Below are 16,664 nucleotides of genomic sequence, written 5' to 3' on the forward strand. Positions count from 1 at the left end.
CTATTGGGGACCTTGGCCTCAAGCGCAGTCCCGATCACTTTGAGGTTATGGGTACGCGATAGCCGAAGTTGTAGCTGAAGAAGCGGATCGTCCAGGCCTGTGATGTAGTCCAAGTCTATCCACGTCCACAGCAGCGGCATGCCCTGAGCAGTGACGGGCCAAGTCGTGCAAACATGGCAGACAATACACGCGACAAACTTCAATGCCCACTCCCTGATGTTTGTCCTCGGCGATTCAAGGGCATGCATGAATACTTCTCCAAGAAGTTCGGTGGGAAGTCTATTGATCCAAGCGAGCGACGACAACTCGCGGAGGATGTTCTGGCGTCGACTGGTCAGTCGCAGGATATCGGCATCGACCCTTTCCTGCTCGGACCGCAATTGCTGCGTACGTCTCGCGATAGATGACGCGTCTCTCATCGATGCGCGTCCCCTGTGCTGGCGATGCTGGTGCTGCTTTAGCGCGTGTGGTGGAGATAGCGGTGATGGTGGTGGCCGAGAACAAAGGCAGCATCTACATTTGGTAGGCGCTTCTTGTTCCATCACGGCCACACGCTCGCGCCGAGGTAGCCTCTGTACCCCACCCCAACTGCCGCTCTCTTGATGTCTGTAGCTGAGGCGCCTGGTAAGCGTAAGGACTGAGCTCTGTATTCGACAAACCCTGACGCGGAATTGTCAGGGACGCCCAGAAGCAGCGGGCGGATATTCAGTATGCTCCCACATATATGGCCGGAAGGTTGCTCACCCTCAGTCAGACGCGGGTCGCGCCAAAGACTATGTCGAACTTCACGACCAGGTTCAGGTAGGTATGGCTGCTCTGTTGCCCTCATCAAGCTGCCGCTGAATACGGGAACAGACGAGCGTGAACCTGCTGGACTCGCTCGAGTCCTTCCTGTCGACGTTCCAGAAAGACCTTTCCGCCGTGTCGGGGCAAATATCGGAGCTGCAGGATAGGAGCAAGGATATCGAGAATCGGTTGAAGAGTCGGAGGGTGCGTCATGACATGCAGAGGCACGAACACAGCTGACACTACGACGCAGAGGATAGAGAAACCTCTGTCCAACCTCGTTTCCGATATCATCATACCCCCACCCCTCGCTACTCTTATACTCGATACCCAGCCTGGGGAGCCATGGATACCGGCTATCGAAGACTTTGAGCGCCGATTGGTGACCTCGAGGGCCCGCACGCGCGTCAAAGCTGCGAGGGATCTCGGGGATGTTATGGAGGGATTGAAGATTGCCGTGCGTGTCCATCTCCATCCCAGCTCTCATAACTCCTGACCACGTCCTAGGCGGCCACCAAACTGCGCGCTTTCTTCCTATCCATGTTCCACCCTATTCGTAGCAGCGTCACCACCAATATGCAAGTCATCCAAACCTCGGTCCTGCTGAAGTACAAACCGCTGTTCGGCTTCCTGCAACGACAAGTCCACGACGTGGCCAACGAGCTGCAACGGGCGTACGTGGGCGCCGCTAGGGTCTACTACGAGACCGGGTTTCGGCGATATGCTCGCAGCTTGGGATGGGTGAAGGTACGGCGAAGTCTTTGTGCTCGCGAAAGGCGATGTTGACGGGTAACACAGGCCAGGAAAGTCGAGAAATCCGAACTCATTACGAGCGAAACGAACAAGGAAGCAGACTTGGAATCGAAGCGGCTCACTTACGCTAAGATTGACGGGCCTGGCGTCACGTTGGCGTACATGGCTGACGACAAGACCTTTGTATGGTGCTCTTAGCTTCATAGTTCGCCGTCCAAACAACCTTCATCTAGGTAGAACCGCTGGAAGCACTCTTCCGCTCCCTGCTCTTGGTTTTCATGGACAACGCCACCGCCGAATATACCTTCATCTCGTCCTTCTTCATCAACGAGCCTTTGCAAACAGTCACCTCCTCGGATAGCAGCAGCCTCTTTTCGCCGACTTTGCTCTCGCCGACGCAAGAGAACCCCTCATTCGGCGGGTCAGAGTTGGGCGAAAAGCGGAGGACGGCCAGCGTCTCCAGCTTCAACATGACCGCGCCGTCGTTCGCGACGGCGATGAAGGAAGATCAGGCTGCGGCGGACTCCATCTGGAAGCAGGTCATGGATCCGGTGCTCGAGTACTGCCAGGCTAGTCAGTCCTGCGTGCGCATGTTCAGACCGTCCTGATGTCGTACTTCGCAGACCTTCGTCAAGGGCGCACTGGAGCCTATGCCACCCGTCGTGCCGCTGTTGACGATGATCCGCTTGACTGAGGACGTTGTCGCCGAAGTGCAAAAACGCGGCTGCCCTCCCGTCGAGTCCTACATCTTCACCCTCCGCCTGCAGCTGTGGCCCGCATTCCAGAAGGCGATGTCCGACCACGTTGATGCGCTGAAGAAGCTCGCGGAGGGCGCGAGCGCTGGCTACTTCAGTCGCGCCGCGACAATTACGGAGGATACGTTGACCGCGGTGGGTTGATCTTGTCCGCAATTTTCGAAGGGTTCGTGCTCACAGGGGTGCGCAGATCAGCAGACGTTACGTTTCCTTGTTCACATCGTTCGTGACCTTGACGGAGCAGGAGGAAGAGGCCATGATCTTTTCCAAGTAGGTGCTGCGTGTTAGCTCCACGGCCTGCCAACTGAGCGTTCTCTTAGTTTGCTGCGCCTTCGTCAAGAACTCAGCAAGTTGATCCTGCGTTATGCGTCGAAAATTAGCGATCCCGTAGCCATGAACACAGCGCTGGCAAGAGTATACGACAATCTTTTGCGAGGCCTGAGTGTGAGTACAATCTCTACACATCTCGTCCGATGAGTTCTCACTGGCACGTAGGCCGGCACGCATGCTACTGCACATCCGAAGACGCAGCAAGAGATCGCATACTGGTCCAATTTGGAAGAGGACGCACGTAGGAAGATCGTTTCAGCGAGCCAGACACGCCGGCCAAGATAGCCTATTCGCGATGCCCTGTTTATCTTCGTTCTCGTATGCGCACTGTGCACGTCGGACCATGATGCTTCGAAGGCGCCAACTTGCACTGAAGAGCGGTGATCGCACGGAAGCCGCGATGTCAAGGTTCGTGTATAGATGAGTCACGGGCAAAGTACGTTGCGGAAGTTATTGCCTGGTAATAAACGGTGGTTCGAGGTCGGCAAGATCACAGCGTGTGACCTATGATTCCCGTTTTGGGCATCCTTGTTCATTGTGCCAAATGGGGAAGCGCCTTTATACCTGTTCGCGGAACCGGGCGTTGCTGACTCGTGTATGACGGTTTCCATGAGGCGGGCCTCATTGCCTCCGCTACTTATACCCTGACGGTCACTAGCTCGCGGGCGCCTTTGTCTCTTCCTCTCTTCCTCCGACGATCGCTCAGGTGCGTGGCCACGTTCTGCACCCATCGCTCTCACTGATGGCTCTTCAGGGACCTCAAGCATGACGAGCAATGGTTTAGCGAACGCGCAAGGCTCAGGACACGTCCTTCCGAGCGGGAGAAGGCGCCCCATGTGCTCAAAGTGCGGCACGCCCATGCTCGGTCACAAGAACGGACGCAAGGTCGAGGAGGGTATCCTCATCTGCCCCCCAGGGGACGACGTGAAGGAGGAAGACGTGAAGCCAGTCATCCCGTCCGATGTGCCACTCGACCTCAAGACCTCCTACCCTGGTCACCTCCAAGCAAGGACGTACCACAGCGCACCCCCTTCACCCGATAGAGCAGCGGAGGCATCCTCTCGAGGCCGCAGATCCAGCGCGCTCGAGCTCAAGGATCACCGCGGCTTTCTCCGCACGCGCCTCACCCTGCCTCAGGACTATGTTCTCGACCTCCAGAAGCGACCCTGGGAGATGGGGTCCCCCGCGCAGCGGACCATCGCCGAGAACGACAAGCTCATCAGCGTACTGGACGACGTCGCGCGGCACGGTGGCGTGTACATCATGCCGTACAATCTCCAGACCGTGCAGATCACCTCCGTGCGCGACCTCGCGGCAAAGATGGGGCTGTTCACGCGGCTGGAGGCGGTACCGCCCGCGTACGTTGAGGATGGGAAGAGCATGTTCGTGATCGTTGGGGACAGGAAGGAGCAGGTGTTCGCCAAGGACGTGGTGGATCGGCATCTCCGGCTATGGGACAAGAATGAGATGCCGGGCAGCATCTCGAAGCATCGCATGTTAGAGGAGAAGCAGGTGGCTCGGCCTCGTCATGCTCGACCGGCGTTGGTGGTGGATAGGTTCTTCAACGTCCTTCTTTTCTTGTTTCTCGTGTTCCTCTTTGGTGCGGTGTTTGAGTTCTACCTCCTTGCTTCTGCTTGACCTCCTAATCCTCGATACGATCTTGTCCAACTATCACTCCTTTCTCGATTCATGTCATGGACATGCGTTGCTTCTTTCTCTCATTATAACCCCACCGCCTTCCTCACTACGTTTTTGTCGCAGTGCTCTGCCTATGCATGTTTCGTTTACTGCTTTTATGGTCTATGTATCCTGCTGCCGTCTAGTTCTTCCGAGTTTTATGCATGCCATTCCCTTCTATGCAATGTGCCTTTCGACTTTCATCACATAGCGAAGAGAGCTGGTCGACATCGCTGAGGGTCCGGCAAAAGCCGATCGAGGGCGGGTCCAGCGGGCCGCGGGCCGTAAAGCTTGTCCGCAACCACCATCTCTCATCCAGCTGACTTCTTCACGAAAGGTCGTCCTGGTACTCACTACAGAAGCGGATCTCCTGCTCGAGGTCATCATCAGGAATATCTGCGTATCTTCCGACGGGAAACCATGATTGTGCCGCCAGACCGCGCCCTCCGCTGTGGTCTATCACAGGCCAATCCCGTGTGCATGGGTTCTCTAAAGCTCTTCCAATGTCTATAGTATCACGCTAGATCTCTGCTATACGTCGCACGCTCAGGGTCAGGACTCTTTCCAACTAAATCCGCATCACCCGACCGAGCATCAATGTCGTTACGAGAAAGAGCCGCCCCGGGATCGCCGCAGCTTGCGTTCGGCGAAAACTCGATTTTCGCCAGAAGGTCTAGTTAATATGCTTCTGACAGGATCTGTCACATAAAAGGGCGTCGAAGACGAGGCTGAACCTTCCCCGCTGCGGTCTCGCACAATGTACGCGCTCACGATGCCCCTCGTTGCTCTCATACCCTTCCTCGAACTCATCGGTCAAGTAAACGGGCTGCCTAATGGGCTCTGTGAGTACCTTTTACTATGATGTTGCGATCTGACTAACAGCGACATCCGAACTAGCTTCCAGTAGCTCTACTAGGAGCGCCGCCGCGACGGGAATGCACACCGCTGCCGACGCGCAGGGCCGTTACTTCGGGACCTTCTGTGACCCCGCGTCTACGTACTGGAACGACGCTGGCTTCATGGCCCTGGTCGATAACGCCGCCGACGTCGGGCAGCTCACGGTCTCGAACTCCCTGAAGTGGGACTCGACGGAGCCATCCCAGAACAGCTTCACGTATACGAATCCAGACCGGCTCGTCGCGTACGCTCAGGAGCACGGCTACATCGTGCGCGGTCACACGCTCGTGTGGCACTCCCAGCTACCGTCGTGGGTGAACAATGTGGCGCAATCGTCGGTGCAAGACGTGATGGAGAACCACATTGCGAACGTTGCAGGGCACTACGTGGGCAAGCTGTATGCTTGGGACGTAGTCAATGGTGCGTACAAGAGTGTTCCACTTATCTCGCAGTGTTAACTGACGGCCTTGCCACGCAACAGAGCCTTTCAACGAGGACGGGACCTGGCGCTCGGACGCATTCTATAATGCCCTCGGTGATTCCTACGTCGCTCTCGCCCTGAACGCTACCCGTGCTGTCGATCCGGACGTGAAGCTCTACATCAACGACTACAACGTAGAGACCCCCGGCGCAAAGTCGTCCGCCCTCGTCGCCTTAGCCAAGTCCCTCGTCTCCGCCAGTGCGCCACTGCAGGGCATTGGCTTCCAGGGCCACTTCATCCTGGGGCAGACACCAAGCACGTCGACTCTCATCTCGCAGTTCGAGCAATACACGAGTCTTGGGCTCGAGGTGGCCATCACGGAACTCGATATTCGTATCCAGCAGCCAGCGTCCGCGCAGAGCCTCGCACAGCAGCAAACAGAGTTCCAAAATGTGGTCGCCGCCTGCAAGGTGCGTCTTTGCTCGTACGCTTTGCGGCGTTCAGGGATTGATTGACTGTACCGTTCAGGCGGTCGACCTGTGCGTAGGCGTGACGGCCGCGGGCATGAGTGATAAGTATACGTGGGTTCCGAACACCTTCCCAGGATATGGGTCGCCTTTGATGTTCGACGAATCGTTCAAGCAGAAGCCGGCGTATACCGGTGTTGTCGACGGGTGGGGCGCTTAGGCAGATATGACTGGTCGGTTAATGGGTGATGTACTGTGACTCTGCTTTGATGTTGCTACGCGGGTTGATCTATGCAAAGTGTTCAGCGGCTCTGCGAGTTCTCGCGTGATGCGGAATGGTACAAGACCGGACGACAATAACGAAGGAGGCCCGCGGTCCGCTGCTATCCTTTTCCGGTGCCCTTTTGTTCTAATTCCATATCTCGGCGCTAAACTGCTGCGTCTGTGTGTGAAGTCCCTTGTTCCGGGATTCTCATTGTGAGGGCCAGCGTGGACCGCTTCGACGTGCATAGTGCAGTGATGTTGGCATGGCCATGGCACACCTTAAAAGCGCTGCCCCCAGTCCGGCAAGGCGCCACTGCCCCCTTTCTCGTCGCCAACGATGCCCTCAACCCCCGGCTTGACCACTGAGGAACAACGCACGGCAGACAGCCATGGACCAGATCGCCACAGCATCATCTCAAGGTTACCGGTCGAATTACTCAGCGAGATCTTCCGCTGGTATGTTGCCAGCGCAATCTTCTGGCACCCTTTCGGTCAAGACTGGCCCCCGCTCATTCTGACGCACGTCTGCTCCTCGTGGCGCAACATCGTCATGAGTTTGCCTCGTCTTTGGACGCAGGTTGTAATCCCTAGCGCTCATCCATGTCAGACGCCGCACGATGATTGTCTACATCAATGCAATGACTGGCTACAGCGCAGCTTTCCGCATCCCGTTGCCGTCGACTTCCCTTGCTACAACATGTCCTGCATGGGGAGCAGACTTGCTATTGACGTCCTTGCGAAACATGCATCGCGGATCACCAGACTTGACCTCCACCTATCCGAACAAGGAGATCACTGCAAAGTGTCAATGATAACCCTCTTCGCTCTGCCTCCTGGAACCTTCCCTGTGCTCACGCATCTGGGACTCAGCGTCAGGTTCGATATCTTTCGTACGGGCAAGGTGATAACAGCCTTCGATCAGTCGCCCTTGCGTACATTGCACCTCGATTACGAGCCACTAATGGCGGTGGACAGCATCAGACTCGAGGAGATCTTCAAGATTACGTGGGAAGGGCTGGAAGAGCTGTATATGGACCCTTGGCCCGCCTATTGGCCTCATGGGTATACCGCCAATGCCTCTTCCTTTGTTATCGAGCATCTTCGCGACATTCGGGTTCTTGGCCTAACGCTACCATCTACGCCCTCGCCGCACGCTGTCCCGCCAACTGTGCTACCCAGCCGTACCGCGTTTCCTCACATGCGAACTCTCCGAATCACCTTAGACAACATGCTGGACTTGCCCGTTGATGACGCCACCACCGATCACGCACTCTTCCAAGTATTTGACCTGCCTGCACTCGAGCAAATCACGCTTTTGCACACCTACCAGCATCGCGGCCGTGAAGGCATGGTCTCTCCCACTATTTTATCCGGCTTATTCGAAGACGCGGATTTCATACAGACATCGCTCGGTCGATTGCGCAGGCTCTTCGTGCAGGACCATGGCAGGATACCAGATCAAAAGCTGCTCGATGTTCTCGAGGCCACCCCAATGCTGGAAGAACTTCAGCTCTGGGAATCTATGGAGCTTCGCATCCCGTTCTATGGACGAATGGCATCGTCTAGCGATCTCGTTCCCCGTCTGCAGACCCTTCGGATTCACTACGCCGATGACGAAAGCGAGGACGTTTATGAGGCCATGACCCGAGGTGTAGAGGTGCTGCTGCGTGGGCGATGGGGAGAAGGGAAATACGGTCCAGATGATGAGGCCTCCGTGCTAAAGCGTATGTCCGCGACTCGGGGTTGGCCAGGTTCACCAGGTCCACGCCGCAAGCTAGAGCAGGCGTGGGTGGATGCTATGGAGGCGCTGCGTCCGACTGGAGCAGGATTGCATCTGAGATGAACGCCTACGATGAGGCATGAAATAACCATAGTTTACATGCTTTGTATCTGTATCGCGAAGGCCTAATTCTGGCTGACCGTTCGTGAGGCGACGTGTCGACAAGGTATGTAACTTGTTGAAGGCCAGATAGATGGCCAGAAGAGAGTATGAATGAACAAGCGTGTAGATAGTCTTGTCATATTGCTTGCCTTGTAGCTCCACGTAGCATTGCTAAATGGTGTCCACGTTCCTCTGTTACAGACGCTCGAATTCGGCTATATACCGACAACGAAACGGAAGGAGATTTAGTAGCCATGCCCGAAGGTATAGATATGCTTCCGCGCAGGAGGCCGGGAGGAAGGGATTGGGGTCCACACAGTGCTCAAGGAGACGATTGCAACTCGGAACTGGCAGCATCGCAAATCTGACAAGGCATAGATGGGAGCTAGGGAGAAGCTGCAGCCGGCTGGAGCGAACTTGTTGTTGAAGTAACCTATTCAGTCTCTCCCATCGTCAAAGACCGATACAAGTTTACAGAATGGATGCCTAGATGTACACGATTTGTCTACGCTTGTAACGCATTCCATGTACGTCTCGCGAGCACAGTAGAGGCGGTCCTCATCGATTTACAACTCTGCCTTGCCCTTCATAAGGAAGGGTCCGTTGTGCTTCGGCGGGGGGGCATCCATCTGTATCATCGCGAGGAAGTCGTGTACGAGATCGGCGGCAGCGATGCTCGTCACGTCGGCATTGTCGTATGCGGGAGCGACCTCGACCAGATCCGCGCCCCTGCATGCAAGGTCAGTACAGACTGTCAGCATATGCACAGGAGGCCACGTACACGAAGTTCAGCCCAGTCAGTCCGCGCAGGATGCGCTTCATCTCGCGTACTGACCAGCCGCCAGCCTCGGGCGTGCCCGTAGCAGGGGCGAAGGCCGGGTCAATCACGTCGATATCGAGACTGAATAGTGGTGAGATCAGGCAAAAGCAAAACAAGTCGCGTTCAGCATACGTGAGATAGACAGGTGTGTCGCCGACACGCGCACGAATAGCGCTGACAACGTTGTCGAGACCGTAGTCGTCGATGTCCTCTGCGCTGATAACCTCGAAGCCGACATCCTCATCGTGGCGGAGCTGAAGGTGGTCCTGCGCACCAGGTCAGAGAAAACGCGCCATAATAGGGGGAATCGACAACGAACCCGCATCTTCTGCCGGATACCACCGTGTACGCTACGGTTCGTCATGTGGCCCTCCTCGTACGCCACAGTAAAGTAGGAGCCGTGCGTGATGCGCTCGTATTTGCCGGTCTCATTTCCCGACTTGCCCGTATCTGTGACATTGATGAGCAAAAGCACGCAAGCCCGCGGGTGTAAGCTCACCGAAGTGGGAATCAAAGTGGATAACCTATATGGATGCGTAAGCTCATACCGAACAATATGTATATATAATCACGCTCACCGAGATCTTTCCGTAGAACTTCGAAAGGGAGCGCAGGATGGGAAGCGTTATAGTATGGTCACCACCAAGCGTCACGATCGCAGGGTGCGGTATACCGTCGAGCGCGAGAGATGCGCTTCGAGACGTGATACGGGTCGCCTTCGCAGCACTTGCAACCGGACGGCCCAATAATGTCGTGTATGCGGCCTCCATCTGGTCGAGCGCCTTGAGGTTGTCGTACGCGCTCAGGGGAACGTCGCCGCAATCGATCAAGGATGCACCGAGCTCAGTAGGGCTCTGGCCCCATGCGAGTGTCCAGCCATCCGGACGTTGTCTCCTTGAGCCAGATCGGATGCCATAGGGGCCGAATCGTGCGCCTGCATATGAGCTCAGCGAAAGAGGGTAGGACGAACAATGAGCGTACGTACCTGGCCGGTACGAGACAGTCGTGTCAAAAGGGAACCCAAGGATGGCGATGTCGAATCTCGCATTCGCATCGTCGAGGCAGCGGGAGTATGGCATGTGGCTGAAGCTGAGCGGGCCGCTGTACCCGAGGTCCTCCTGCGAGCCGTACTTGGACGTCCATGGCTCCTTGCTCACGTCAACCACGCGCTCCGCGTCCGGCGCAGTAAGCGGGGTCTGCGACGCAAGAGCGAGGTTGGCAAGGACAAGAGGAAGAAGGCGGAGGACCTGCATGATGGTACGCGGGGAATGAGGTGGACGGAGACATCGCAGTATTTATCCTTCCATGATAAGGCCGCTAGTATGATAAGCGCGCATGAGGAGGCCAGTTCGGAGGGCCTCCCCGGCATAGATAGCCTTGAGGTACTCGGCCGACTCCTGACCAAGACTGCAAGATAAGAAGCTGTAGAGTCAACCTGAAGACACCGAAGAACCCGCTCCGGGTGGCAACCTGGGTGTCCTCGACGAATCTGCAGTTGCAAGTCTCGAGATTGTCGTGACTTAGCTTCGCACTCCCTGAGTTGCGTCCCCAAAACATTTCGCGTGCATCTTGATTACTAGCAAGCGTCCGGTGAGAACACCGCTGCAAGTCAAACAGCGAAGGCAGAAGGAAAAGTGCGATGTGACCGTGACAGTGACCGAGGGACCCACTCAGGCGATCAGGCACAAATGCGAATTCGGTTGTACTGTAAGTTAGTTGCTCCAACACCTATGTTATATCCAACAGCGGTCTACCATGCAGAGTCCATTCAAAAGCTATCCCAGGTGCACTCTATTCACAACATCCTGGCCAGCGTGTCAGTAAGATATGGAAAACGACGTCGAAAGCGTACGGATAGCGGGGGTATTCCTGTGATACATCGAACTAGTCCGTGGTCGAGCGCTATATACCTATCGACAGCCCTGGTCTTCCTCGTGCCAGTTTCGTTCCCGTGCTAGTCCTTCCCGCCGTGACCTCTAAGGACGTCCTCGCACGTCAGCGCAGTCTACCATGCATCAGGCGGTGACTTGCCGTTGGTCGGGCCGCTGCAGCGTCGACTTGAGCAGGTTCGGCGTCTGCTTCCCGATGCCGAGCTTGCTGAGCACGTCGCGCACCTCGCCCGGGCGCGTTGGCGGTGCGCGCTTGGCGCGGTTGCGGGAGCGCGTCGGCGTGAGGCGGCTGCCGCCCTCGTAGACGGAGGAGCCGTGGTCGGCGGTCGAGATGGACGCGGGCTTCGCGAGCGCGGTGCTGGAAAGCGTGACGCTATTCCGGCCCTCGAGCGCCTCCCGTAAGTCAGTGACGCCCACCCCGCGCGTTGAACGCGCAAGGCTGGCTATAGACATGTTGTTCTCGACACGCATGAGGGCCGGCGTAATCTTGAGCAAAGGTGAGACACCTTCGTCCTTCAAAGACGACGTTGACGAGGACTTTTCGACAGCTAAAGCGAAAATGAGCATGAGGAGTGCGATCAAGGCTGCCAGTAGCGTACTGTCAAGAAGGGCGGAGTCGGCAGTCCAGTGAGCGCCCAGTCGTCTCAAAAGGCCCTGCTGATCTATGCCGGTCGCACGCTGGACGTGAGCGCTCGATATGAGCGACATGATTGCCGACTGAGCGTCGACACCACGCCATATGCTGTCATTGTCTGCAGTCGGGAAGTCGACAGGCTCTTGTGGTGGATGGTAGGTGCCAACCTGGGCCTCTGGCGACGGCGGAAGAGTAAGCCAAGCGGGCTTCGTCGATAGCGCCTGAAGAACGACCATAAGTCTCCATCCACAGTGTGAATTAGCATGACTTACCGCCTCCGCCAGCTTGACCAGATCATCGCACTTCCAAATCTTTCCTATCCGCAACCAGAGCTCGGCAAGCACGAGGTGTATCGCCGCAACATGCTGGCTCGCCCCCGAATCCTCCGTCTCCGTCGTGTTGGCCATAGCCAGCAGCGCCGGCACACCCGTCATCAACGCCCTCACCGGCGACTGCTGATGCAAGACCGTCTGCACCTCCAGAATATGCGCGTAGTCGGATAAGTTCGCCGATGCGGACGCCGTCACGCGCGGCGTCTCCCTGTCCAGCAACCGGTACACGACCGACAGCTTGCGCCCCCGGATCGGCGCGTACGAGCGCCGCGTCGCCGCATCCGACGTCCCGGTGTCGAATTTGCGCGACGAGGCGGATGGGGAGGAACGACCGGAGGGCGATGGCTGCGGAGAAACTGTGCGCTCGAGTGCAGAGGTCGTCGCGAGGAGGTAGCAGTACGCGTGCACGGCTTGTACTAGCTTCGTCCCGCCGTCGCTGCCTTGCAGGATCATGGCTAAGTTTGTTGCTCTCTGGACCTCGTCCTCGGAGGGCTGCGGTGCCTGTTCGGACCCCTCGGCGACAGGCTCCTCGTCCTTGGGCATCTCCTCCGCCAGGTAGAACTTCAGCGCGTCCGCGTAGTCGGCCCTCACAGCATACTCGGGATCGCACAGCAAGCTAAGCGTGTCGTGCCAGACCGAGGGTAGCACACGAGTTCGCCGAGGAACGCGCTCCCTGGGAACCCCGTCCGTCTCGGAGGAGACGCGATGCCGACTCGAAATGGACATCGTTGGGCTGCGGGCGCGCGAGTCACGCCGCTGCTTCTGCTGTGGCTCGTGCTTGTTGGCAGACACGATGAGTCCCAGAAGGCCCGCGAGTAGACAGCGAATAGATTCTGCCCTGCTCTGATTGTGTTCTGGCTTGCTTGCCGAAGAGATGTCTTTCGTCTCGATGGCTGTCAATCGACTGATGAGCTCGCCCTACAAAGAAAAGTCAGCAGCTAGTAGACGTCATACATGCAGCTACGTACCGCAAGGTCCTGAATTTGGTCCGCGTAGTAAACATGGCAGCCCAAAGACGAGATGCATTCCACAAGCGAGGGCAGCAGGGTGTCAGTAGCATTCACATGCGTGCGCTTGATCAGGAAAGTGATGAGGTTGGATATTATATCCGACGTCGACAGGTTGATGAGGGGCGTAGGCGAGCTGAAGACCGTCGTGACCATAGACACGAGCGCTGTGTGCTGTGGTGTTGCCGTAGGCGTCTCCTGGCTTTCCAGCAAGCGTTCAACAAGCCAGGTCGGCACCGCATATCTGTATTGATAGCGCGCCCAGTCAGCGGCCTTCTGTGCAAGCCAACAGCAGTGCTCCTTCTGTATCCACCCATTCAAGCCGTCCAGGTTGTCGAAGGCCGAGCGCATGATGTAGCCGAGTTGCCCGCCGTTGACGTGGTCTAGCAGCGACAAGAGTGCATGTAATGCAGCGTTGGAGACATCCTTATTGGAGGGTCCCCTTTCGCCGTCAATGTGCAGGTGTATTGACGCCGCTCTGCGCTCCATGGTGGGTCTCGTCCGAAACTCGGCCAGGTAGGGGGATATCGGGGATTCCTTGATGTGATGCGCCCTACGAGAAGTCAGTAAGATGAGATCGCCGAGGTGTCGCATAATGGCGCTCACTGTTCAGAGAGGGTGTGCAGGTCCGCCTGCAAGATGTTTACGAGGATCGGCCGCATGAGGATGGAAACCTGCTCGCGGAACTGGGCGGAGTCGTTGTAGAGCGCTTCGGACGTTAGTGCGCCCATGATTGCGCCGAATCCGACTAGGCGCGTCCTGGGCAGCTGATGAGTGCACATCGCGTGAACGGGGAAGTTGTCGGACCTATTGCGTAGCTCATGATCCGAGGCAGAGCTAGAGGCAAGCTCGGAGAAGCGCTGAAGCACTGCGAGGTAATCCTGAGTGAAGGTTGCGTCGGCGCCTATCAGATGACCGTCCGTATACGTCGTCCACGCAGTAAACTACCAAGAATTAGTACGTGGCGCGCAGGGTATTGAGGTGATCGGCGTACCACACTCGCGGCGCGCGCAGCGACTTCCAGATCCTGAGACAGGCAGCGCATCACTTCGCCGATGGATGACATGAGGGAGGGGGAAAGCAGGGCAATGTCGCGTCGGCATTCGGTCGCGAGCGCGCGGTAGACGGCCAAGTCCATAAGCACCAGACTATTGAGGCGTCAGCCCAGTTCGCCACAGCATGTTGTATCGCACGCACACTTTGGAGCGCATGTTCCCCGCCTGCGCCTTGCGCGCCTCGTACTTGATCCTCTTATCCAGCTCACTGCCGAGCTTCGTTAACTTGGCCGGGTGGTTCAGCCTGCACAAGGTCTCCTATAAGCGCTCTGGATCTCCGGGGGTGGTTTACGGGCACGCACGCATAGTAAGTGAGCTTGCTCAGCTCCTGTGAATTCGGATTAAAACCAGGACCCGACGTGAGGAGCGCCGAGGTCGGCGGGTAGCAGGCGTTGAGCAGCTGCACATGATTGGGGGTGAATATATTCATGGGTGCGGCAGAAAGTGAGATAGAGAGTCAAACGAGAGGCGCAAGCTGATTAAGCGGAGATCATATACGGGGGGAGATGGGGTACATGAGTAGGGGAGGTATAAGAGCAGCGCGACCGGTGACGGGGTCTATTGATCCCTGTTGACGCTTTGATGGCTCGCGTGGACCCGCGATTCCCATCTCCGGAATTTTTTTCTTGTCCCTCTTGCTCCTGACCGCCACCTTCCTCTCCCCCACCCTCGATGTACTCGCGATGGACATGATATGGTGAGTCTCTGCCCTTTATTCTTCTGTGATGAATCTTTGCTGTGCACCAGTCCAAGTGTGGGGTTTTCTCTGCGCTCAGACGACAACCTACCCTGGCATCCTATATACGCTTGGATGCCCTGACCCATGTTTTGTTGTTTACGAACTTTCTCTGATACCCTTTCCAGATGTTTTTATTGCGTTGCACGTTCGTTACAGTATGTCAATGTCGTTTAGAACATCCAATACACGATCACTCGTCGATGACCGAGAACACATACGAAGAGTGCCAGAAGTACGGCTTGTCAGGGCCATAGATGTCGTCGATCCCATACTCCGGGTTGTTGATCGCGTCGAGGTAGGACTCTTGCTCGAGGACGATGCAGGAGTGGTCCTCGATGTATGCGTCGGGGCCGCCCTGGCTGTTCTTGCGGGGTGTTGGGTTCGTCGCGTTGTATTCAGCGTTGCAGCTGTAGATTTGCAGCGCTAGCTGGTTCGTGAAGACATCGAGACTGAAGCAATCGTCAGCGAGTGCGCACTTTGCTACTCGTCTGATCGACGTACCGGATGCCAGAGTTTTCGCTCCACACAGACAGAACAGGTGCGTCCCCAGTGTTGTTGTCGTAAACCCACGCGTTATCAAACCCTACACAGTCTATACGAGGGTCAGTCCAACATTTCATGCCAACAGGACCACGAACGTACCGGTACCACAGTACTGCGCCTCCGCCGTCGCGTTGATCGAGTCGCCAATCGACTTCGCCTGGCGGAAGTCCAACGCCGTCTCCTCCACATCAATGAACGAGCCGTTCGGAATGAGGTTCCCATCCGTCGCAATCACTCTGGATGATTGGATCTGCGCGATGTGCCCACTCAAGTCCTGCGTCTCGTTGTACGCCTCAAGATTCCAGAACTGGTGCGCGCTCAACATTATTGGCGTCTTCTCCGTGGCGATTGCAGATATGGATGTGTTGAAGACGGAGGAGTTGCCCAGGGTGTAGGTCACCTAGGCCAAAGTCTCAGAATACTCTGATGGAGGACAAGCAAGGTGGGCTAACCGTGGTGATGACCGTGCCCGGGAATCCTTGGTTCCCTGCTGGGTCCACCATCCCAAAGCTGACAAAGTCCGTCCCGTTATCGACAATGCTCCAGACATGGGTGTCGAAGCCCTTGTCGCCGCCGTGGAGGGAGTTCGTGCCTGCGCCGAAGTCAATACGGACGCGTCACGAAACATCAAGATTCACTCACCGTTGTGCTCGTTCTCCGGTACCTGGTACTTCTCGCCTGGCCCCTCCGCGTTCTTCGAGATGGGGATGGTGAAGGTGCCATTGCGGATGCGGTTCGCGTAACGGCCAACGATGGGCGCGAAGTAGTTGCGTGCGGCGATGTAGTCCGACTGGAGTTGCGGGTGAGCGTGTGTTTTTCAGCAACTGGACAGTCCCGATGCTTACCTTGTTCTCATAGCCGACGAGGATATCCCTGAACTCGCCGTACTTGTCCTGCACCCAGAAGCTCGTCGCGGCCGCGCCATGCGCGATGAAGCTCGCCCGAGCCGAGCCATCCGGCGCGGTGATGTTCACCGTCTCAAGCGGCTGCAGACCCCGTCAACCTCGGTGCATCTCCTCGCGAATATACCACCCTACTCACATCCGTCCCATTGTCCGCCAGTGCTGCGCTGCTCCCAAGAGCCGCAGCCACCAGCACACCAGCCCTTGCAAGAGTCTTTAAGCCTGCCATGGGTGTCGAGAAGGACTCTGGGGAGCTAGGAGATCCAGAGAGGACTGGACGCGCAGCGGGCGCGCGGTTTATATGGCGCGTACGCGGTCCCATGACGAGGCGGGGAATTTCAGCGACCGCCGACCGCTGATGCGATGACGGTGTGCCATGGGGTGGCGCGGCGGGCTCGCACGGCTGGGACGCGCCGCGAACGACCAGCTGACCTTGGGCTTTGCAAAGGCGGGCGTGTATGCAGGAACGGAGCACATGTGCAGGGATAGAATAGTACAGTGGGTCACTGGG

At 57.0% G+C, this 16,664-nt stretch overlaps 7 protein-coding genes across 7 annotated transcripts; 4 read left to right on the forward strand and 3 right to left on the reverse strand.

Annotated features, from left to right (window-relative positions):
- Positions 1–173: 173 nt before the first annotated feature.
- SCHCODRAFT_01184698 (uncharacterized protein) lies at positions 174–3,092 on the forward strand (the record flags this gene model as incomplete). The annotated part of the gene is made up of 11 exons (XM_003036472.2): positions 174–387; positions 755–801; positions 856–990; positions 1,040–1,243; positions 1,294–1,533; positions 1,585–1,722; positions 1,773–2,108; positions 2,163–2,429; positions 2,485–2,564; positions 2,615–2,738; positions 2,790–3,092. 11 exons carry the CDS (start codon positions 174–176, stop codon positions 2,907–2,909), a joined length of 1,905 nt encoding a protein of 634 aa, XP_003036518.2. The 3' UTR covers positions 2,910–3,092.
- Positions 3,093–3,268: 176 nt separating this feature from the next.
- SCHCODRAFT_02621716 (uncharacterized protein) lies at positions 3,269–4,504 on the forward strand. Its single transcript, XM_050345076.1, has 2 exons — positions 3,269–3,330; positions 3,379–4,504. Exon 2 carries the CDS (start codon positions 3,390–3,392, stop codon positions 4,260–4,262), a length of 873 nt encoding a protein of 290 aa, XP_050200445.1. The 5' UTR covers positions 3,269–3,330; positions 3,379–3,389; the 3' UTR covers positions 4,263–4,504.
- Positions 4,505–4,601: 97 nt separating this feature from the next.
- On the forward strand, positions 4,602–6,514 carry SCHCODRAFT_02621717 (glycoside hydrolase family 10 protein). Its single transcript, XM_050345077.1, has 4 exons — positions 4,602–5,143; positions 5,199–5,618; positions 5,680–6,089; positions 6,148–6,514. Exons 1-4 carry the CDS (start codon positions 5,059–5,061, stop codon positions 6,304–6,306), a joined length of 1,074 nt encoding a protein of 357 aa, XP_050200446.1. The 5' UTR covers positions 4,602–5,058; the 3' UTR covers positions 6,307–6,514.
- Positions 6,515–6,687: 173 nt separating this feature from the next.
- On the forward strand, positions 6,688–8,193 carry SCHCODRAFT_02666514 (uncharacterized protein; the record flags this gene model as incomplete). Its single annotated transcript, XM_003036474.2, has 1 exon — positions 6,688–8,193. The coding sequence occupies one exon, from the start codon at positions 6,688–6,690 to the stop codon at positions 8,191–8,193; it is 1,506 nt and encodes a 501-aa protein (XP_003036520.1).
- Positions 8,194–8,690: 497 nt separating this feature from the next.
- Positions 8,691–10,680, reverse strand: SCHCODRAFT_02621728 (Arginase/deacetylase). Its single transcript, XM_050345078.1, has 7 exons — positions 10,038–10,680; positions 9,631–9,986; positions 9,552–9,576; positions 9,372–9,502; positions 9,185–9,318; positions 9,014–9,133; positions 8,691–8,961 (listed from the first exon to the last, which is right to left on the reverse strand). Exons 1-7 carry the CDS (start codon positions 10,303–10,305, stop codon positions 8,799–8,801), a joined length of 1,197 nt encoding a protein of 398 aa, XP_050200447.1. The 5' UTR covers positions 10,306–10,680; the 3' UTR covers positions 8,691–8,798.
- Positions 10,681–10,959: 279 nt separating this feature from the next.
- SCHCODRAFT_02621731 (uncharacterized protein) lies at positions 10,960–14,489 on the reverse strand. Its single transcript, XM_050345079.1, has 9 exons — positions 14,272–14,489; positions 14,112–14,213; positions 13,909–14,062; positions 13,722–13,858; positions 13,521–13,673; positions 12,876–13,467; positions 11,848–12,825; positions 11,541–11,796; positions 10,960–11,489 (listed from the first exon to the last, which is right to left on the reverse strand). Exons 1-9 carry the CDS (start codon positions 14,397–14,399, stop codon positions 11,068–11,070), a joined length of 2,922 nt encoding a protein of 973 aa, XP_050200448.1. The 5' UTR covers positions 14,400–14,489; the 3' UTR covers positions 10,960–11,067.
- A 409-nt stretch (positions 14,490–14,898) lies between these two features.
- SCHCODRAFT_02598960 (galactose mutarotase-like protein) lies at positions 14,899–16,382 on the reverse strand (the record flags this gene model as incomplete). Its single annotated transcript, XM_050344032.1, has 7 exons — positions 14,899–15,157; positions 15,210–15,300; positions 15,351–15,651; positions 15,704–15,843; positions 15,894–16,041; positions 16,097–16,237; positions 16,293–16,382. 7 exons carry the CDS (start codon positions 16,380–16,382, stop codon positions 14,899–14,901), a joined length of 1,170 nt encoding a protein of 389 aa, XP_050200449.1.
- Positions 16,383–16,664: the final 282 nt, after the last annotated feature.

Source organism: Schizophyllum commune (genome assembly GCF_000143185.2).
Source record: "Schizophyllum commune H4-8 unplaced genomic scaffold SCHCOscaffold_5, whole genome shotgun sequence".
In the NCBI taxonomy this organism is placed as follows: Eukaryota; Fungi; Basidiomycota; class Agaricomycetes; order Agaricales; family Schizophyllaceae; genus Schizophyllum; species Schizophyllum commune.

Coding starts and splice junctions, on each gene's coding strand:
- SCHCODRAFT_02621717 (XM_050345077.1), top strand. CDS start 5,059: ATGTACGCGCTCACGATGCCCCTCGTTGCTCTCATACCCTTCCTCGAA. Junction 5,144..5,198: donor CGGGCTGCCTAATGGGCTCT/GTGAGTACCTTT, acceptor CATCCGAACTAG/CTTCCAGTAGCTCTACTAGG. Junction 5,619..5,679: donor TGCTTGGGACGTAGTCAATG/GTGCGTACAAGA, acceptor GCCACGCAACAG/AGCCTTTCAACGAGGACGGG.
- SCHCODRAFT_02621716 (XM_050345076.1), top strand. CDS start 3,390: ATGACGAGCAATGGTTTAGCGAACGCGCAAGGCTCAGGACACGTCCTT.
- SCHCODRAFT_02621731 (XM_050345079.1), bottom strand. CDS start 14,399: ATGAATATATTCACCCCCAATCATGTGCAGCTGCTCAACGCCTGCTAC. Junction 14,063..14,111: donor GGGAACATGCGCTCCAAAGT/GTGCGTGCGATA, acceptor ACGCCTCAATAG/TCTGGTGCTTATGGACTTGG. Junction 11,797..11,847: donor TGGTCAAGCTGGCGGAGGCG/GTAAGTCATGCT, acceptor GTCGTTCTTCAG/GCGCTATCGACGAAGCCCGC.
- SCHCODRAFT_02621728 (XM_050345078.1), bottom strand. CDS start 10,305: ATGCAGGTCCTCCGCCTTCTTCCTCTTGTCCTTGCCAACCTCGCTCTT. Junction 9,987..10,037: donor GACTGTCTCGTACCGGCCAG/GTACGTACGCTC, acceptor GCTCATATGCAG/GCGCACGATTCGGCCCCTAT. Junction 9,577..9,630: donor AGTTCTACGGAAAGATCTCG/GTGAGCGTGATT, acceptor GCATCCATATAG/GTTATCCACTTTGATTCCCA.